Source organism: Geotrypetes seraphini, chromosome 5 (assembly GCF_902459505.1).
Source record: "Geotrypetes seraphini chromosome 5, aGeoSer1.1, whole genome shotgun sequence".
In the NCBI taxonomy this organism is placed as follows: Eukaryota; Metazoa; Chordata; class Amphibia; order Gymnophiona; family Dermophiidae; genus Geotrypetes; species Geotrypetes seraphini.
Window position 1 is genome coordinate 132,549,544 of NC_047088.1, and position 22,852 is coordinate 132,572,395.

Sequence of the window (22,852 nt, forward strand, 5' to 3'; positions counted from 1 at the left end):
TTACAATTGGTACAAAATGCCACAGCTAGATTAGTAATGGGAGTTGACAGGATGGCACATATTATGCCAATTCTGAAGCAATTACATTGGTTACCAGTTATATTTTGGGTGCAACCATAAAGTTGTTCTGTGGTCCATAAGACTATTTACCATCAAACACCATGGTACTTTCAACAATTTGTGGCACTTATAAGCCTAATAGATCTTTATGATCTGAAAATCAAAAGCTATTAATTCACAAAGCACAGGGAAATTATGCAGGCACTAAAGCAATGACTTTGTGTATTGCTGGTGTTAAAATATGGATGCTCTGGTAGGCCAATTGACTGTGTGAAAACCAGTTTCAATTTAAGAAACAGTTAAAAACTCAGTTGTTTGTTACTGCATTTTTGTGATTTATTAGTTGGCATTTGAAGAAAAGAATCTGCTTAATCATGTTTGCTATTGTATTCTTGCAATTTATTAGTTGACATTTACAAAGCAGAAATTGATTAATTATGTAGATTTTATGATATGGTTTGGTTTTATCTTATGTATGCTTTAATTGATTTAAACCATTTTTTTGAAAACCATATAAAAAAAAGTTTTAAATAAAATAAATACACATCTTATTAATGATCATCTTATCTCTTTCCAAGCTAACTTGTTTTCATCTATGGTCTAGCTTCATATTTTCTACACCTTCTACAGGCCTCTTCCTCTCCATTTAAGTATATATGCACCTCTTATTCTTGGCCAATGTATTAACCTATCCAGTATTGCTGATACCACTGCTTTGAACTGAGACATTCATTTATTAAAAGTCTCATATACCTCCCCTTTTACTAAACCGCAATAGCGGTAATTAGCACAAGGAGCAGCGCTGAATGCTCCGCATGTCTCCTGACACTCAGAGTTCCTATGAGTGTCGGGAGCAGAGTGGAACATTCAGCATGGCTCCCTGTGCTAATAACCGCTATTGCGGTTTAGTAAAAGGGGGGTTATATATTAATCTAATTCCAGAGAGGTAATACCCTCAACACCTTGAAATATACCTAGTATTTTGCATTTTCTGCTACTCTTTATGGAGCAGTGACATACCTAGGGTGTGTAACACTCTGGGACGATCATTTTTTAAACCCCCGCCCCAATATAAAAAAATATTTTTTGTAATTTTATTTATTTATTTTTATATCCCATTCTCCCCAGAGAGCTCAGAATGGGTTATAGTTTAACATTCACAGTGTTACCATATAACATTACATAGGGTTACAACCTCTCCAACCCCATGCTGGTGCTGTGGTATAAACAAAATAAAAAATATTTTTCCTCTCTCTATTAGGTCCTAGCTCACTCTTGCTGTCTAACACCAGCTCTGGCAGGATATACATTTCAAATCTGACACATTGTAATCACAAAATAGAAAATAAAATTATTTTTTTTGTACCTTTTGTTATCTGGTCATTTTATTGTTCAACTCATGTTGGTCCCAGGCTCTAGTTTCTGTTTGTCTTCTTTTAACTTTCTTGCCAGGGTCTCCTGCCCATTTGACATTTTCTTTCTCCATGCTCACAATCCATCTTCCATCTCTGTGCCTTCCCTTCCATTACCATATGCAACATTTCTGTTTCTTTCCCACTACCTACCATATCTCTCTCTCTCTCTCTTTTCCTGCCTTGTGTCCTGGGTCAAACCTCTCTATTCTCCTCCATGCAGCATCTCTCCCTTCCTCCCCTCCATTATCATGTGCAACATTTCTTTCTCGCTCCCCATGCACCACCTCTCCCTGCCCTCCACTCTATATCCAATATTTATCCCTCTTTTTTCTCCATGCATGTCTCCCTCCCCTCCACCACATGCAGGATTTCTCCTTCTCACCCCTTTCTACCTCTTTGTTTCATCTCCTTTCCTCTTTTCCAGCCCTTATCCAACAGTTCTTTCTCTTTCCTCTCCCCACCCCCCGTGCAGCAGATTTCCATCTCTCCCTCCAATCCCACTGTGCAGCACCTCCGAACCTGACCGATTTCCTCCACTGTGAGATTTGACATTTCCTTCGGGCCTCCAACGGCAGCAGCAGTGGTGGTGGTTGACTGTTAGATTCTGTTTTGCATAGTACTATGTTTTATTACCACATTATGTATTTTCTAGTTTCTTCCACTGTATCATCTGCTCTCCCCTTGCTTTTTCTATGTATTTTTACAAGGCACACAGAATGCTTTTGTTAACAAGTTTCCATTTCTTTCCTACTGGCCTAGTAGACTTTACGTTCCACTGCCAATCTTTTTATCTTCTATTTTTGTGAAACTCCTTATGCCATCATGTTTCCTCCAGTTTGGATAACCTAACTTGTCTCTTTATTAATCACAATTTTCAACCTTTGGTTGCACGATTATTTCTCACATTCTTCTGCTACCTACCCAACATCATTCTTCCATTGATGGCCCTAACCTTGTTTCTCGCTTCTAAACAAAGTCCTAAGAAAGAACTCTCACAGGATTATATGCCTGTTTCCATTCTAGTTCTGAGCTTCTAATCTTCGGTTTCATATCATCTTCAGTTGAGAAAAGTTGGCTCAGAGGTAAAGTATTTGGTACAAAGGTCCAAAGTTCAAATCCCAGGTCACTTCTAGTAAGTACATATAATATTTTCTTTCAAATCCAGAAGGACTTTGCCTTTACTGTCTGATCTCTTTCTGCTTTCATACCTACTTCTAGAAGCCATGTGGTCATTCCAGAATTAGCTTCCTTTGGTGTACAGTTCCTTCTTGATATAATCCTCCACCAATCGCATCCAGGTTCATGGCTGATCTCTTTTTTGCGCCTTTCCTATCATTTTTGCTTAACTAGGAAATGGTCCAATTTCTCTTGCTTAGTCCTCAGGATTCTGAGCCCAGTTCTCAACTCACTATCTCAGTAGAACCTGAGGCTGGATGTTTTGCATAAATTCACCTCAAATATTGCTTTTCAGCCATATTCTTCCCCCTGGGCTTCTTTTGCTTATTTCATTTACAGGAGCATTCCATGACTTCCATCTTCCGTTCACTGTTTCTTCAGTGACTTCTTTTTTTTTTTCTATGAAATTTTATTGAAATTTTTTATCAAATTACAGAAGAGAATAACACAAAACATGAAAGAAAACTTGCAGTAACTTCTAATCTCCAACAGTTCCTGCTTTCGTAGTCCCCTTTTTTCCAGCAGATATCGTGAGAAGTACTACTTCTACTTGATAATCCCTGAGCGCTGGCTCTCTTCACTTTATAAGACATACCAGAGCTCTCATTCTCAGTCAGCCAGTTTTTCATTCCAACTTCTCTACATTCTCCCATCAATAGTCACGGAGTTTCTTTCCTTCCTATCTTTTCTTTCCCGTTTTTGCCTATAACATTACTCTATTTAATGGGATTTACACTTTCGTTTTGCTTTGCAGCTTTCCCTTTTGTGATGACCTAGGACATGGGTGTCAAAATCAATCATATAAGGGGCCAAAATCTAAAACATAGGCTAAGTCGTGGGCCAAATTTTTTATTAAGATACTTAGGGGTCCTTTTATTAAGGTATACTAACTGATTTAACATATAAACATAGAGTATGACGGCAGAAAAGGGCCGATGGCCCAACAAGTCTGCCCACTCAAGAACCCTCCCTCCTCGAGAATCCATCTTTTAAGCATTCCTCTGGACCGACCCCACCAGACAGTCCCATCGTCCCTTGAAGTCGAGCGTGGTACTGGCCTCAACTACCTGGCGAAGATCATTCCATCGATCAATTACCCTTTCGGTGAAGAAGTATTTCCTGGTGTCCCCATGAAATCTTCCCCCCCTGAGTTTTAGCGGGTGCCCTCTTGTTGCCGTGGGACCCGTAGGATATAAGATTTCTTCCTCCACCTCAATGCGGCCCATGACGTATTTGAATGTTTCTATCATGTCCCCCCTTTGTCTGCGCTCTTCGAGAGAATATAAGCACAGCCTGTTCAGACGTTCTTCATATGGGAGATCCTAGTGGCCATTCGCTGAATCGACTCCATTCTCTTCACATCCTTTTGATAATGTGGCTTCCAAAACTGAACACAGTACTCCAGGTGAGGTCTCACCATGGATCTGTATAACGGCAGTATAATGCGCACCTTAATAAAAGGACCCTTTAGTTGTAGTAGAAGTATAGGATTACAAACTCCAACTCCACGCCAGCTCTGTGATGTAAACAAAATAAATAAAAAAGACTTTTCCTCTCTCTTTTAGGTCCTAGTTCACGCTTGCTGTCTAACACTAGCTCTAGCAGGATTCACGTTTCAAATCTGACATATTGTAATCACAAAACAGAAAATAGAATTAGTTTTTCTACCTTTTGTTGTCTGGTCATTATTCAAATCATGTTGTGGTCCCAGGCTCTGGTTCTCTTCTGATAACTCGCTTTCCAGGGCCCCTTCTTTCTTCTTCCCTCCCTCCCTGTCCTCCCCCCAGCGGTCCAGATAGGAAGGAGCATCCACAGTGCACAGATACTGAGGCAGGAGAGGGCCTGAGGCCAAAGAGTGGCCCAACAGCGCACAACCACTGTTCGTTCCCTTCCTCCATCAGGTGCAGTGCAGCTCCTCCAATGTTCAAAGGAGTCACGTTGAAATCGGAGCCCTGCTGCTGCTGTAGCAAGTTCCCCTTCCTCTGACATATGGACCACGGCAGAAGGAACGTGCTATGGTGGCGGCAGGGCTCCGATTTCAACGCGGCTCCTTTTAACATTGGCGGAGTTGCGCTGCATCTGATGGAGGGAGGGAAGGAATTGCGGGCCAAATCTTAGCGACGGCAGGAATTGTTTGGCGGGCCTAGGACAAGAATGTCTACAACTAGTCTTTTGGTCTGGTCACCCTTGAACTTGCCTCTTGCCAGTATACAATCTACTGTTTCTTCCTACATCTTTTTGGTGCCTCCCTCATTTGTCACTATGAAGTCGGCTACTATTCAGAGCCTCCATACACATTGGTTTTGTTGGGTTCTTCCCTTTCACTCTTGCTGAGAATGGCTGTATACCACATATTAGTCCTCTCTTCATTTCCTTCCCTTGCTCTCCACCTACTCATATCAGACAATATATCTGATTTTATTGGTGGCACTAACCATTTATTTTTATTATTTATTTATTTTAAAAGTTTCTATACTGTCTAATTCCTAGGCGGTTTACAAATGTGCATGTACATAATAGCTAAAACAGCATAGGATAAGTACAAAACATCTAAAATTTAAATTCACAGTGATTGCTTATACAGGACAAAAAAGCATTGATAAACAATTGTGTTTTGAGGAGCTTCCTAGAAGTTCCTCTTATAAGCGCATTTTCTCAACTGCCCTACAAGTGAATTCCATAATGTCACTCTAGCACAACAGAAGGTCATTGCACAAGTTTCGACATATTTTGGATTAACATTAGCTTTTAACAAAGCAGAATTTTCAAAATGTAGCAATCTTTTAGGCTGATAAGTAATCATCTTACTCTTAAAATACTCTGGGATTGTACCATACAAAAATTGATGACAAATCATTGCAGCCTTGTACTGTACTCTAAATGTTACTGGCAACCAGTGCAATTTCTGAAGCCAAGGCGTGATATGTGCATATTTTGGTATTCCTGCAATCAATCTAGCAGCTGCATTTTGCCAACCCCTTTAGTTAAGCTAGGAAGTCCCATCTGTGAGAATATGCTGCCTGCTTGTCCTAGGATAAATAAGTTACTTACCGTAACAGGTGTTATCCAGGGACAGCAGGAAGATATTCTCACATCCCGCCCACCTCTCCTAGTTGGCTTCTTCATTTGGGCATAGAACTGATGACCTCACGAACTTACATCGGGCAGGAAGGCACTCTCAAAGCTTTCTAAAGTTTAAAGTGACAGTACACTTTAGCACTGTCCGTACCGGGCTACGTGAATGATGCCACCCATCTGTGAGAATATCTGCTTGCTGTCCCCAGATAACACCTGTTACGGTAAGTAACTGTGTTATTCTCACAGCTGAAGGCTTAATCCTTTTTACTGAATAATCTGTTATATGTACAGAATTATAAATGTATCCCTTACTTGGGATAAAGGTCTGGAAAGGAGCTATATAGTTTATAATGGTCAATGTTTGAATATCAGAAGGGGGAAAGGAAGAGGTTTGTTTGTTTGTTTTTTTTGTTTGTTTGTTTTTAAAGCATTTTGTTCATTAATCTTAATAGATAAAATTTTCCATAGTAATATGATCTCTATTTTTACAATTTAGCGTTGGCGTGGATACATTCAGAGGAAGAAAACTAAGCGAGAAAGAGAAGAAGAACTGATATTCTTGGGGATGGTAAGTTTGTAGTTTTTTGTAGTTTTTTTTAATTGCACTAATAATAAAAGTCATCTGGGCTCTGCAACTGTATTTTATAAAGAGATAAGAAGGGAAAAGAGAAAAATAAGGAGCACGAATAAAGAGAGGATAAATGGAGGAATCTCTGGGAGGACATAAGTATAGTTTGCCTGTTTTATTTGGGAAAGGAGACAAAACCCTATTCAACACTCTCATCACCTCTTGCTTAGATTACTGCAAATTGTTTCTCTCAGGTCATCTTCTCCTATCCGTACCCTTCTCCTCCATTTGCCAACTCCAGACTCATCCATTATATCTTGCTGCGCCATATGCATGGAACAGACTGCCTGAGTCATTAAGTCAGGCTCCGTCTCTAGCAGTATTCAAATTCAAGCCCACTTTTTTTCTTGAGACTGATGTCAACTCCTAATTCCTACTCACTGTAAAATTACCTAAGTCTATCCTATCATTCCCTCTGCAAGAAATTCCCTAATCCCTATATGTCCTGTCTGACTATCTAAATTAGATTGTAAACACTTTATTGGTTGCACTCTTCCTTCTCAGCTCATACGAGGTGACACTGGATAATTCATAATCACAAACCAATCCATTATCTTGTGAAGTCCCCCCCCCAGATCCATTCTCTCCCATACATTATTCAACATTCTTTTTGCTCTACTAGCTACATTCATCCAAAGATTAGGATTCTTGCCTACTTCTGTGCAGATAATATTCAACTTCTTTTTTCAGTTCCAAAAATTTTATTGAGTTTAGTAAATGAAGTACAATAAATGTTAACAAGGCAAGAAACATGCATGCCATACCAATGCAAAGATTCACAAAATATTATCTATATCATGTAATACAGCAGGCAGACCTCAACTTCTGGCTGTGAATGACATATGGATAATGGCTTTCAAACAGAGTAAAACCATAAACTCATCCTAAATACATGCAAAAGTGAAAGACTGGTTTGCATTTCCATAATCCAGTCTCCTATACCAGTGTTCTTCAACCTTTTTACACCAATGGACCGGCGGAAATAAAATAATTATTTCGTGGACCGGCAAACTACTAAGACTGAAATTTTTTTTAAAAACCATCGCCGCCCTGTCCCCGCAAGCTCGGTCCCACAAACCATCTGATCCCATCCGCACAAGCCTCAAATAGTTATGATTTTATATTGAACATATTTTATTAAAGTATAAAAAGAAACAATATTCTATACAATTGTCATTTTATAAATACAAATAATACAGGGCAAAGATCAACAAAACTCCTGTCTCCCCTCCCCTTCACATATATCCCCTCTACTATCAAGAAAACTGAATAAGCCAAATTATTACAGAATGCTACACAAATATCATGTAACAGAATACCACAGTCACACATGACAGGAATGGTGTTAGGGGAGTGGAACTAGGGCAACTGCCCCCTGGTCAGAGAGAGCCCTAAGCCAGCTGGAAGCTAAAGAGGTACTGCCTGGGCTTTGCACTCCCCAGTTATGTCTAGCAAGATACATATTTCAAATCTGATATATTTGAATCACAAGATAGAAATAAAATTATTTTTTTCTACCTTTTGTCGTCTCTGGTTTCTGCTTTCATTGCCTTTTCACTCTCTTCCATCCAGCGTCTGCCCTAAGAACATAAGAATTGCCACTGCTGGGTCAGACCAGTGGTCCATCATGCCCAGCAGTCCGCTCACGCGGCGGCCCTCTGGTCTAAGACCAGCACCCTAACTGAGACTAGCCCTACCAGCGCATGTTCTTGTTCAGCAGGAACTTGTCTAACATTGTCTTGAATCCTTGGAGGGTGTTTTCCCCTATAACAGCCTCTGGAAGAGCGTTCCAGCTTTCTACCACTCTCTGGGTGAAGAAGAACTTCCTTACGTTTGTACGGAATCTATCCCCTTTCAACTTTAGAGAGTGCCCTCTCGTTCTCCCTACCTTGGAGAGGGTGAATAGTGTCTTTCTCTACTAAGTCTATTCCCTTCAGTATCTTGAATGTTTCGATTATGTCCCCTCTTAATCTCCTCTGTTCGAGGGAGAAGAGGCCCAGTTTCTCTAATCTTTCGCTGTACGGCAGCTCCTCCAACCCCTTAACCATCTTAGTTGCTCTTCTCTGGACCCTTTCGAGTAGTACCGTGTCCTTCTTCATGTACGGTGACCAGTGCTGGACGCAGTACTCTAGGTGAGGGCGTACCATGGCCCGGTACAGCGGCATGATAACCTTCTCTGTCTCTTCAGTCCAGCATCTGCCCCTTCCATTCACTGTCTGTCTTTCCCTGCCATCTCTCCTCCTGTCCCCCCCAATTTGGTCTGGCATCCATCATCTTCCTTCTGTTCCCCTCATGGTCTGGCATCTCTGTCCTTCCCTCCCCCCTGTGGTTTTTAGCATCTCTCTTTTCTCATTTCCTCCACTCAGATCTGATATCGTTCTCTGCTCTCTCGTCCCTTTTCTTCTCTGGTCTTCCTTCTCTATTTTCTGCCTCCATCTAAATTAAATTCTTTCTTACTATTTAGACCCGTTTCCCTCTTTTCACTGTGTCTACCCACAGCTTGTCACCCCTTTCCCTCACCCCTCCATTATCTTACTATTTTCTTCCCCTTTTATTTATCTCCTCCTTCCATCCAGTATGTGTTCTTTCCCCACTTCCATTCAGCATCTGCTCTCCCCTCTCAACTGACATCCATCTGCCTTCTGCTCTCTCTCCCTTCTTCTCACTTCCATCATCTGTCCCCTTCTCTCTCTCTAATCTAATCTAATCATTAGGTTTGTATACCGCATCATCTCCACGTTCGTAGAGCTCAACGTGGTTTACAGTCGGAGAAATAGGAAGGAACTATAACAGAGTGTTAGAGGTAGAAGTGTGAAGAAAATTTAGAGGACTTGGGATGCCAAGATATAAGAGTTTCCTTGATTCCTAAGTTGGAGGGAGACTTACATTTTTTGAGAAAAGCCAGGTTTTCAGATGTTTGCGGAAAACTTGGAGAGAGCTCAAGTTCCGAAGAGGGGAGGTAAGGTTGTTCCAGAGCTCAGTGATTTTGAAGTGGAGGGAGGTCCCTAGCTTTCCTGTGTGGGAAATGCCTTTTAGAGAGGGGAAGGATAGTTTTATTTTGTGGGAGGATCTGGTGGTATTAGGGTTTGAGGAATTCCAAGAAAGAGGGATAAAGGGAGGGAGGATACCATATAGGATTTTGAAAGTTAAACAGGCACATTTATAGTGAACCCTGGCGATTATCGGAAGCCAGTGGAGCTTGGCCAGGAGCGGGGAGACATGGTCAAATTTACTTTTAGTGAAGATGAGCTTGGCCACGGCATTCTGAATCCGTTGGAGTCTGTGGAGGTTTTTCTTAGTTAGGCTTAAGTAGATAGAGTTGCAATAGTCCAATCTGGAGAGGATGATGGATTGGACAAGGAGGGTAAAATGTTTTTGATGGAAGCAGGATCTAACTTTCCTCAGCATGTGAAGGCTGAAAAAGCATTTTTTTACCAAGGATTGGAGGTGGTCATTGAAGGACAATGTGGAATCAATGATGATGCCCAAGACCTTGCTCGAGAACTCAAGCTGCAGAGAGGAGCCAGAGGTTAGTGGGATGGAGGTGGGTAGGTGATCTAGTTTTGGACCGAGCCAAAGAAGTCTTGTTTTGGACTCATTCAATTTCATTTGCACAGTGTGGGCCCAGGATTGTAGGTTCATTATACAAGAGGATATGTTCTTAGACAGGTCGGTGAGGTTTGAATCGGTCTCGAGGAGGACAAGAATGTCGTCTGCATAAGTGCAAATTGTTTCAAGGGGGGATAGGTGGAGGAATTTTAGGGAGGACATATAGATGTTGAAAAGGATAGGGGATAGTGGAGAGCCTTGCGGGACTCCACAATTCGGTTTCCAGGGGGAGGATGAGGTGCCATTCATGTTAACAATGTAAGAACGAGAGCGGAGGAATTTAGAGAACCAACCTAGGACTGTGGAGTTGATACCTATCTCAGAGAGTTGGTAAACAAGAATATCATGGTGAACAACGTCGAAAGCAGCGGAAAGGTCAAATTGTAGGAGGACGGCGAACTTGTTTCGAGAGTGAAGTTGTTGAACCCTTGAAATCAGGGAAGACAGTAGGGATTCGGTGCTGAAGTTAGGATGAAAGCCATATTGATAGGGTAAAAGAATAGAGAATGATGAGAGTTGGGAAGAAATGATGGACTAGCATCTTGGTTAGGAGAGGGATATTTGCAATTGGGCAATAGCTGGATGGTATGGAAGGGTCAAGGTCAGATTTTTTCAGTAGTGGGGTCAAGGTGATATGACCCATTTCTGGGGAGAAATGGCTCGATTGAAGGATGGAGTTTATGAGAATGGTGATAGAAGAAATAGCCTGAGCGGGAATGTTCTCGTATAGGTAGGAGGGGAATGGGTCCAAGGAGCAATTACAGGATTTCAGTTTGAGGCAGAGATTGAGGACCAGGGATTCAGATGCACACTCAAAGGTGGTCCAGAATCTGTCAGCTGGGATAGGGTTGGAGACCATTAGGGTGGGAGTGAAATCGGTGGGCACTAGGGAGTTGTAAGAGACTGAAGGAGGGAAAGAGCATCTCAAGGAAGAAACCTTATCGTTGAAGAATTTTTCTAGAACATCGACTGAGGGAGAGGAGGGGAGCAAGGTGGGGTCTCTTTTGGAAGTTAGGGAGTGCCAGATGTTGAATAGAGTACTGCTTTGATTGTTGGATCTGGAGATTTTGTCACCATAGAAGTTCTTTCTTGCTTTTTTTAGTGCTGTATTGTACAGCTTGATATTGACTCTCCAGGACTGTCTGTCTATAGGACATTTTGATTTTTTCCATATGCGCTCCAGAGCTCAACATTTCTGTTTTAGCTCTCTGTTATATGGGAGGAACCAAGAGGCCTTGCGGGGATAGGAGATGGATTTAGTGGAAAGGGATGTGAGGGAAAGATAGGTGGATTTGGAGAGAGCGGCCCAGTTATGCCAATTAGTACCTGAATCTGCAGGCTTAGGGGCAGAGGAGAATAGAATGAGAAATTTAGACCAGAACAGGTCGCTTGTGATTTTTTTGCGGAAGGTAATGGGGTTAGAAGTGCGGGGTGGAGCCCCAAGGTGCGACATAAAGATGGGGAGACAGAAAGTCCCTAGGAAGTGGTCAGACCAGGGGACATGTTCCCAGCGAGTGTCGTCAATTGACGTCTTGTGAGCGGTAAGGTCGAGCAAGCTAATGAGGTCTAGTGTGTGCCCCTTTTCGTGGGTTGGGGATGGTGCAGGGAGGAGGAGGCCAAGGGAGGTGAGGAAGCTAATAAGTTCAATCGTATCCTTGCTGGTGATGTCGTCTAGGTGGAGATTGATGTCTCCGATGATCAATAATCTTTGGAACTTGAGGAAGGCATTTGTTATAGTCTCAAGGACGAGTTTGGAGGAGTTGTTCCAAGGGGTAGGTGGGCGGTATAGGAGCAGGATGCCCAGTGGGTGAGGGTGAAGTTCATCATTGACGGAAGCAAGCATGTATTCTAGTGAGGTGTGGCAACCCCTTTCGAGGAGCTGAACATTGAAAAAGGATTTGTAGAGAATTGCCAGGCCACCTCCTTTACGGTTAGATCTAGGTGAAAAGAGACCTTGGTAGCCATGGGAGCAGAGTTCATTTTGTGTAAATAGGTCATCTTTTTTAATCCATGATTCCGTGATGCATAGGAAACCAGAGTCAGAATCTTCAAGTAGGTCCTTCAGAATTTGAATCTTGTTACAAATGGATCTTGCGTTGCAATAAAGCATTGGGACTGGGGTGAGTGAGTCAGAGGAAAGGTTGGGGAGATTGGCAGGGGAAACAGACTTTAAAGAAGCATGGTTGATTTTTTGTGGGGTTTTTTTTGGGAGGATGTGGTCTGGTGCGAATCAGCGTGGGGATTTTGAGGCCAGGGCAGATATTATTGGTATTTGCGGAATTGAGAAGATCGGGAGAAGGGGGTATTACGCAGAGGGTGGAGTTGAGGGAAAAGCAAAGTAGGAGGAGAAAGGGCCACGAGGGTGGCTTCATGGTGAGAGGTTGGTGAACCTTTGGGTTGTGAAAATATATATCTATATCTATCTATCTATCTATATATATATTTTTATTTTTTTTATTTTTTTTGTAGGGGGGGGGAAAGCTAGGCAACTTGGTATCTAAGCAAGAAGAGGATCTAGACAACTAGGTAGAGAGAGGACTAGACAGACTTAGCATATCTTGATGGAACTAGTATAGAGGTAAAGGAGAGGGCTTAAATATTGCACTCGTCCCTTAACATTGAAAGCACTTAGCAACTAGATGGTGTCCTATAAGAAGCTGTTGACAAGGACAGGCACTTAGGAACTGGATAGTGTTAAATAAGAAACTTTGAACAAGGTCAGGCACTTAGCAACTGAATAGTGTCCTATAAAAAACTTTGAACAGGACAAGCACTTAGCAACTGAATAGTGTCCTATAGGAAAACTTAGAACAGGGTCAGGATCAGGTGTATATTGGCTATACATGTGGTTTTACATGCGGTAACAGGCTATAGATGCAGTCTGTGCATGTTTTAACAGGCTATAGGTGCGGTTTATAACAATCTATGACATGCTGGACATGCAGTTTGTACAAGTTAAATAAGCAGGCTATACAAGCTATACAGGTTATATAGGGACAGGGAAAGCTGTGTTGAACCAGCTGATAGAATCCCCAGGAAGAGCAGCAGTTAGGAGAGATGAAAGAAAACACAGTTCCCCCAGAGCCTGGTGTGCTCTCTCTCAAGTGACTTGGCACTAGAGAACAGCGTTAGAGTGGCCCCTCTTTACTGCTGTGTTGAAACCAGCTGATAGAATCCTCAGGAAGAGCAGCAGTTAGGAGAAATGAAAGAAAACACAGTTCCCCCAGAGCCTGGTGTGCTCTCTCTCAAGTGACTTGGCACTAGAGAACAGCGTTAGAGTGGCCCCTCTTTACTGCTGTGTTGAAACCAGCTGATAGAATCCTCAGGAAGAGCAGCAGTTAGGAGAAATGAAAGAAAACACAGTTCCCTCAGAGCCTGGCGTGCTCTCTCTCAAGTGACTTGGCACTAGAGGACAGCATTAGAGTGGCCCCTCTTTGCTGCTGTGTTGAAACCAGCTGATAGAATCCTCAGGAAGAGCAGCAGTTAAGAGAGAGAAAAGAAAACACAGTTCCCTCAGAGCCTGGCGTGCTCTCTCTCAAGTGACTTGGCACTAGAGGACAGCGTTAGAGTGGCCCCTCTTTGCTGCTGTGTTGAAACCAGCTGATAGAATCCTCAGGAAGAGCAGCAGTTAAGAGAGATGAAAGAAAACACAGTTCCCTCAGAGCCTGGCGTGCTCTCTCTCAAGTGACTTGGCACTAGAGGACAGCGTTAGAGTGGCCCCTCTTTGCTGCTGTGTTGAAATCTTCCCGTTCTCTCTCCCCCCCAACTTCCATCATCTGCCCCCCTTCCCCTCACCTTTGCAGATCACTTTCTTTCCCCTGAGGGTGGCTCATGTCAGAGGGGAAGCTTTGGCCGAGCAGAACCGCTTGCAAGGAACAGTGGAACTCACTTGATGTCGATGCTGGGGCCCGTTGCCGTTTGAAGAAAAAAAAAAGGTGGAAAAAAGGGACCTGCAAAGTTGAGAGGAAGGGAAACCTCCAGGACATCTGCTCTTTGCCCTCCTTCAGCGCCCAAGAGTGTTTAGGCAAGCGGCAGCTCTGTGTGCTTTTAACTTAGAGCTCAACTCGATACTTCGAAGCTCCCCATTATATACCTTTTGCCCAGTGTGACATCATTGGCTGTGGGCCAATCAAAACTAACAGAGGTGGTGTTTAAAGTTAGACAAAGAAAATTCCTCTATATGTTTAAAAGTTTCAGAAATCATATTTGTTTTCTTTACATTCATTTCTGAATATACATTAACATTTTATAACATATCCAATACAGTGGTGCCTCGCATAACGAACGCCTCGCACAACGAACGCTGCACACAACGAACTTCATGTCTTGATTCACACAACAAACTTCGTTTCACACAACGAACTTCACACAACGAACTTCGTTTCACACAATGAACTTCATACAACGAACTTCGTTTCACACAACGAACTTCGTTTCACACAACGAAGTCGCCCGAGCTGCCGATGTATTGCATCCTTCCGCGCAGGCACTGCAGGCAGTCGTTAGTCACTGCGCTTAACTGCCCTCTCTCACTGTATACAGTCGTCCTTTTAAGATAAACTCAATATTTTTTATATATCATGGCTTCTAAAAAAAGCAGGAAGGTGATTTCTGTTGAAATGAAACGGGAAATAATTAGAAGGAGTGAATGTGGGGTAAAACAGTGTGACCTCGTCAAAGAGTTTGGCCTCAGCAAGACCACCATTTTCACCATTTTGACAAATTTATCTTTTTTTATGTCATCTTAGCATATTTTATGCTGCAGAACGAATTATTTTTTTTAACATGTATTGTTATGGGAAAAAGCGTTTCACATAACGAACTTTTCGCATAACAAACTTGCTCCTGGAACCAATTAAGTTCGTTGTGTGAGGCACCACTGTATTCCTTTTATCCTTTTCACAAAGGTATATTAAGAGAATCTGTATTTGTTAAAAAGGTGCTGATATATTCTCAGCCTCCCTGTCAGCCTTAGAAAAAAAGGAGAAGGCAGTCAAGGAGAAGGAGGGGCTATTTCCCCCTCTCCCTGAAACCTAACAGCTTCAAATTTCACTGATCCTTACACAGAAGCCTTTCTAACTTAACCATTTTCCAGATGCTGTGTTCAGGATTTTTTCTTAGTATTCTTTTTATAAACCATTTCATTTTAAATATAGATTCTTAGATCCATCCATACTTGGGGCCCCAAACATTCATAACTTCACACACATTATATGTCATTCATATTTAATACATGTTATATCTCAGTTTGGGATACGTAATTTAATATGCTCTTCCTACCCAGCCTAAGGCACATCTGGTATCAATTAGAACCACGATGCTAAAAGTGGAAAAACTCAGACAAAGAAAAGCAGAGAGAACAAAGAAGACAGAAAGACAGAACCCAAAATGGAGTTCTTAATGCAAGATGGAGTTCTTAATTCTGATTTCCTTTATGATCTAGCCCAGTGATGGCTAACCTTTTTGAGCCCGAGTGCCCAAACTGCCGCACAAAACCAAAGAATTTCCTCAAAGTGCCAGCACGTCAATTAAACCTTAATAACAAGATTTTAGTATCTAAAAACTCTTTATAAAGTTGCCTGAACTATGTAACATCATTTTTAAAGGTTGGAATCTTTGTATTGTCAGAGAATCAATTTGATTCACAATCCTTTGGTTTTCATTTCAATTTATTGGCAATTTATAATGTTTTAATGATTTCATTCAATTTAATGAATTTAGGAAGAATTTGATTCAGTTACACAATATATTTTAAATGTATTATTCACATAACATGTCAAATGTATCCTGAGTAAAAAAAAAAGATAAACTTCTTAAAACGGTGTGTATTCCCAAAGAGTCTATACATGTTTTTTTGTAAAATTTACAATCAAATTAGAAAATAGTTAAATCATTACATTTCTAATAATATGATGTAAAGAAAACAAAAGAGCTTTCAATTAAACCAACCGTTTTTATTGGAAATTCCAGTTTGGAATACAACAGGGCCATGTAAAGTCCCTTTTTTAAATAACATCTTTAAATAATATTTAAATAACTTAGAAAGTGTCTTAACTGCAAACTGAAAACACTGCTTCATGTAAACATATGCATTGGGCATGCTCTGAAAAAAATTAATGTGATTTTTGTTGTTGCATGCATGCTGATAACTTGTCAATCCTTGGCTCATAGTGCGTTAATTTCAGAGCAACACATGCAGCACTCATGTCATCCGTTAATCTGTTTCTAGCATCAGATTTTATATGATTCAAAGCCGAAAACAGCTGCTCACAAGCATAGGATGACCCAAACAAAGTAAGAAGAGCAATCCCAAGTGTTTTCATGGACTTAAAATTGTCTGGCAGAGAATTCCACGCTTTTAGGATTTCATTTTCAGAACTGCTAGCAGTGATTTCATTTGTCACCCTTTCACACTCAATAAGTTCAAGAGCCGCACACAGGTCATTGAATTTACTTTTCCAGATAGAGCTTTCTTGAAATTCCAGTAGCTCCATTTCCAAATTTTGAATATCCAACCACTGTAAGCAGGAAAGATCAAGATCTTCAAATGTGGACTTTTCTGGGGAAGTTATAAATGAAAGGGTTGTCTCCATCTTACGGAACTGAGAAAATCTTTTACTAAAATTCTCCTTTGCTTCGGCTACAATGGTGGAATATGCTTTGTGGATTTCCTGGTGTTTTTTATGACTGTCCACAAATGTTGTAGAATTATCCAAATGTATTTTTAGGTTGGGAAAATATTTTAGCTGTCCACTCTCAAGGTCTTTTTCAAAAACATGCAATTTTCTCTCAAAAGCTTTGATGTCACTAAACATGCTTTCTGCTGTTTTTCCCATGCCTTGTAATTTTTTGTTTAGTACATTAAAGTGGTTAGTAAAATCTGTAAAGAACATGAGGTTGGTAAGCCAGGCCATGTTGGTGAGTTGAGGATAGTCTTCCCCCTTTTCGTTCATAAATAGCCTAACTTCTTCCAAGCAGGCCACAAATCTCTCTAACACTCGTCCTCTGCTCAGCCACTGGACATTATTGTACATCAGTAAAGTGTTATATTGTGCCTGAACCTCATCAAGAAGGACTTGAAATTGTCGAAAATTAAGAGCACGCGCCATGATGAAGTTCACCATTTTTGTTACATCTTTGAGGACATCGTCAAGTTTTTTGTTGCTTTCTTTGGCGCAGAGAGCCTCTTGATGTATTATGCAGTGAAATTGAATCAGTGGATGTTTTGCTTCCTTAGCAAAGAAATGAATAAATCCTGATGTTGTCCCTACCATGCTAGGTGCTCCATCGCTAGTAAGTGAAACCACTTTTTCTGGACTTATGTCTAGTGATGAAAAAGCCTCCATCACAGCATTGTGGATATCTATCCCTTGTGTTCTTCCAGGCAAAGACAGCAGTTTTACCAGCTCTTCTCTCATGATGTCACCAGTAGCATAACGCAAAATGAGCGCTAGTCATGCATAGAAACATAGAAGATGACGGCAGAAAAGGGCCACAGCTCATCAAGTCTGCCCACTCCAACAACCCTACCCCCTTGAATTTACCCCCCCTAGAGATCCCACATGTGTATCCCATTTCCTCTTAAAATCCGGCACGCTGCTGGCCTGAATCACCTGAAGTGGAAGTTCATTCCATGGTTAGTAATATCTGTACTTTCATCCAAGCACATGGAGTAGAAGGGTGCTTTTTGTAAGTCGCAAGTAAGCTATTGACTAACATCAGCAGCCATTTGCAAAACCCTATCTTTTGCAGTATTTCAGCTTAGCGGCATCTCAGAGATGCGCTGCACAATTTTATCCTTGTTTTGGAAATCATGGAAGAGTGAATTACTCCCAGCCAAAATTGCCTTTTTGATAAAATCTCCATCAGAGAGGGGCTTACCATGTTTTGCCATGCACAGTGAAATTTGAAAGCTGGCAACTGTAAGATGATTAGTTTTTGAAAGATAGTTGCTAAAACTAAGAGACTGGGAGTGATATTTCTTTAATTTTCCTACAAGGAACTCTTTTCTTTGAGCTAAACCAAGTTCAGCAACACTGTTATGGTTGGTCTCAAAGTGACGTTTGACACTTGATATGCGAGACACAACACTTTCATTACACATAATACACAATGCTTTCCCACTGCGTTCAATCACTCCATATGTCTCTGTCCAGGCCTCTTGGAATGGTCTTCCACTATCTGTTTTTGCTTTTTTTACTGTACTCATTTTCTTAGTTCAAGACTTCAAGTCTACAAAAAGATAAAATTTGTATAATAAAAAAAATCTAATGAAGTGCTGTATACAAATCCGTCCCCATAAAAAAATATGTGATTGGGGAATTTTACTAATTGTAGACATCCGTTTTGGAGTCACACTACAGCCTCACTGAGTTCCTGTGACAGAATCAGTGTGAAGCTTCTCTTCCTCCCCCCACTTCCCCCTCACACACTGCCTGGCTTATAGGATACTAAGGGGAAGACAGGCAGGCTAAACATCCACTCACAGGACTGCAGCCAGCACAGGAGGATGGGCCGCGGCCCACCGGGACAATGCCTGGTCCTCCCAATGGCCAGTCCGGCCCTGTTGCCAGATGAGTGGCAAAGCAGACACCGGCACACTCGCCTCCCGCCGCGCCACATATCTTAATTGCGGACCTTCCCGCGTGCCAGCTATAAGGCCTTCGCGTGCCACAGCTGGCACGCGTGCCATAGGTTCGCCATTGCTGATCTAGCCTAATAGCAAAGTACATAAAAATAATATTATTATGCTTTTCCTTAATATTAATCTGTAGTGTTTTTTTCTGGCCTTGGCTACATCCATATTCAGATTTTTATTCACCAGTTTTTCGTATGCTTCTATTGGACGTGGCCTTAACTAACACATATGCTTGTGTCTGACTAGAGTTACCCAGAATCATACAAAAAGCAGGCCATTTTTGTAGAAAAATTCCACAAAATACTGCACTATCATGTCCTGATGTCCATTCCATTACCGTCCCTACTAGCCACGAGCCACTACTGCTCAACATAGAAATCTTGGTGAGCTTAACTGTGCTGGATGAACTAAATTACTAGATCTTAAAGCAGACAGTGGCAACCATAATGCCCTATTTGATGACATACTGCAACTGCTCTCCCCTAGGTATGTAGCTAAGTCATAATTTAGTACATCCCAATGCAGCAAAGCTCACAGGAATATTTTAACATGTGAATGTGTACTACATAAGAGAAATTGAAGGCTCCTTTTACGAAGCCGCTTTAGCGGCTTTATCACACGTGACCTTTTATCACGCGCTAACCCCCATACTAGTCGAAAAACTACCACCTGCTCAAGAGGAGGCGGTAACGGCTAGCACCGCGGAAGTTTACAGCATGCTATTACGCGCATTAAACCGCTAACGTGGCTTCGTAAAAGGAGCCCTGAGTATACGTATGGTGAATGAAAACTTAATGAGTGAAAGAAGAGTGCATAAAGTTGTAGGTTGATGGGAGAACACAAGAAGGTATGGGTTATATGCCAAGATATGATGGACCAACTTTGGCATTTGTGGAAAAAAACCTTGACGTCCAAAAGCAATTTATGACCGCAAGATGTGAAACCTGATTAAAAAAACCAGACAACAGACAAATAAACCAGATTTATAGCCACAAAAAAGTAAATATAGCACAGCAAGAAATGACAAACCAGGGCAATACAAAGACCAGCCTAGGACAAACTAAAAACACTGAAAATTACTTTGGGGCTCGGTCTGGCAGCGGTCTGGATTAGAATGATTGTATGTACTCCCTGGATGCTACACAAGTACAATTTTGGTGCATGCTGGAGAATGGTCGGGACAATGGCTCATGTGTCAGCGTGAGCCGGCGTTGGACAGGAACGCCCTGGTGCCAGTCAGTTTCGGCATGCTCCAACGGGAATCTTTAGCTCCTTAGCGGCATACCCCTCGGTTGTCATGCTGCTTTTGGGCAGTTATTCTCGGTAGAGAGTTGGAGGACACCGTTCCCACACACCCTTTCTCTCTCCAGTGGGAAGAGGCTTCGTTTATACTGGGGCATTGTTGCTAGAGAACAGAGTTAGTTTATTGGCTGTGCGCTGCTTTGGTTGTGCTTGCGTGGTTCAGGTGGGAATATATTTGAAGAGGCCATGGGCCTTTATCATGTCGGCCTATATTGGAGCCTGAACTGCACTCCTCATGTTTCCTCTCTATGGACAGGAAAAGAACCTTAGCCCTCTTAATGTCAAAAGATATTGCCGGCCAGAAAACCTTGGAAGCATGCTAATCGCATGTTGTATTGCCTCTCTGCTGTTGGCTAGTGTTGGACACATGTTTGTTTTTTTGGTCTAGGTGCACCTACAGCTTGTATCTATGAGTTACCTCTCATGTGCTTTAGGCAGGAGTTCACAGTGGTGTCTGTCTCCGGTATTTTATCTTGTCTGGTCATGCTGGGGTTATGCCTGCTTGATTTCAGCTGCAGTGTTTCTAGGCGGTGCACACAACAGCAGACTATAGGCCTCACATTTAGTACACTGGTTCAGGCTCTGTCGGACCCAGGTTCAGTTTCCATTAGGCATGGCATCATTTGTTTATTTAGGTTCCTGCTGACAGTGCTGGGCATCTCGCGTTATGTTGGCATGACTGTGTTACATCTGGGCTGATCAGCTGTGGGTAGGCTGGCTCTATTTCCACTTCTAGTGCTGCTTCCCTATTGGATTCCTAGTTTTATAGATTGATGCTCTGGCTTGGGGCACGAAGAATTTTGTTTTGTGTTTCCGGTTCATCGTCTTTGCAACTTTGCTGGGTATCTTAGCCTTTGTTTGCCCTTAGCACGCATGGTACAAGGGTATTGCATATGCGCCACTTTGATTGTATTATCTACCTGGGGGGTTAGCAGATCTTGTCTCTAGTTCCCGGAGCCTTGGCGACTAGTCTCCCCTTTATGCTACTTGTCATGATTAAAGGAGGTGTCTTTTGCCTGAGGGTATCTACTGAATGTTTTTCCAGTGCCATCTTCCTTATGTTCTGCAGAAGACAGATATTAGTGGTACTGTATGCTGACTCCCTTCTTCTCTTCCCCAGCATAGCTGTTTTTTTATCTAGCTACTTGGTGCCTGTATTCTTCTCTGTTACAAGATGGTGCTGTTCTTTTTTTCCTGCATAATGGTGGCATTCCTTTGCCACAGGGGCATATCACCTTTAATGAGCATTCTTTTCATCTAGGCCTATTTAGTCCTCCCCTTTGTTTGGTGACTGGGTGCTGGGGTCCTGATAGACCATATCTGTTGGGTAGGCTGTGCAGGTTCTGGGACCTAGCAGACGCTATAGTGCCAGTAGCTACTTCTGTCCCATGACACAATAGCTCTTACATAAGAACATAAGAATAGCCTTACTGGGTCAGACCAATGGTCCATCAAACCCAGTAGCCTGTTCTCAGGATAGCCAATCCAGGTTACTAGTACCTGGCCAAAACCCAAGGAGTAGCAATATTCTTTCTAGTGATCCAGGGCAAGCAGTGGCTACCCCCATGTCTTTCTCAATAACAGACTATGGATTTTTCCCCAGGAACTTGTCCAAACCTTTTTTAAAACAAGCTACGCTATCCGCTCTTATGACAACCTCTGGCAATGCATTCCAGAGCCTAACTATTCTCTGAATGAAAAAAATTTCCTCCTATTGGTTTTACAAGTATTTCCATGTAACTTCATTGAGTGTCCCCTAGTCTTTCTAATTTTTCACAGAGTGAAAATCGATCCACTTGTACCTGTTCTACTCCATTCAGGATTTTGTAGACTTCAATCATATCTCTCCTCAGCTGTCTCTTTTCCAAGCTGAAGAGCCCTAACCATTTTAGTCTTTTCTCATATGAAAGGAGTTCCATCCCCTTTATCATTTGTGTCGCTCTTCTTTGAACCTATTCTAGCGTCACTATATCTTGAGATACGGAGACCAGAATTGAACACAATACTTCAGATGACGTTGCACCATGGAGCGATATAGGGGCATTATAACATTCTTTGCCTTGTTAACTATCCATTTTTTAATAATTCCTAGCATACTGTTTGCTTTTGTGGCTGCTGCCGCACATTGACCAGAAGGTTTCATTGTATACCCAGATCCTTTTCTTGTGCACTAATCCCCAAGGTGGACCCAATATGCATCATTTTGCATTTGTCCACATTAAATTTCATCTGCCACTTGGATGCCCAGTCTTCCAATTTCCTAAGGTCTGCCTGCAATGTTTCACAATCCCTATGCATTTTAACAACTTTGAACAGTTTAGTGTCATCTGCAAATTTAATCACCTTACTCGTCGTTCCAATTTCCAGATCATTTATAAATAAGTTAAATAACACTGGTCCCCGTAGAAATCCCTGCGGTACTCCACTGTTTACTCTCCTCCATTGAGAAAAATGACCATTTAACCCTACTCTCTATTTCTAACCAATAATCAATTCCTAATCCACGACTGAACTTTGCCTCCTATCCCATGACTCTTTAATTTTCTCAGGAGCCTCTCATGAGGAACTTTGTCAAAAGCTTTCTGAAAATATAGATACAATATATCAACCGGCTCACCTTTATCCACATGTGTATTTACACCTTCAAAGAAGTCAAGCAAATTGGTGAGCAAGATCTCCCTTGGCTGAACTCATGCTGACTGTCTCATTAAATCATGTTTGTCTATGTGTTCCACAATTCCTGGACCTTTGGGGAGATTTCCAGGATCCTCTTGGGGGCCAGATTCTTCTTAGCTGTTTCTGGGCAAGAATCCAAAGCTATACCCTGTACTGTGCTTGGGTTCCAACTGCCAAAATCACTGTTAAGACTTACTCCAGCCCATCTAATTCTATTGCTCAACGGTTCCTCCTTTCTGCAGCTATTCCTATCTCTCTTCTTTTTTACCT

The 22,852-nt window shown here is 41.9% G+C and overlaps 1 protein-coding gene across 6 annotated transcripts in view; it reads left to right on the forward strand.

Annotated features, from left to right (window-relative positions):
- IQCA1 (IQ motif containing with AAA domain 1) overlaps nucleotides 1-22,852 on the forward strand; it is a 1,056,753-nt gene that overhangs the window by 205,998 nt on the left and 827,903 nt on the right. For all 6 annotated transcript variants that reach the window (XM_033944078.1, XM_033944080.1, XM_033944079.1 and 3 more), the window contains one exon: nucleotides 6,226-6,297. In XM_033944078.1, the coding sequence (XP_033799969.1) occupies nucleotides 6,226-6,297 (72 nt within the window). The remainder of the gene's footprint in view (nucleotides 1-6,225; nucleotides 6,298-22,852) is intronic.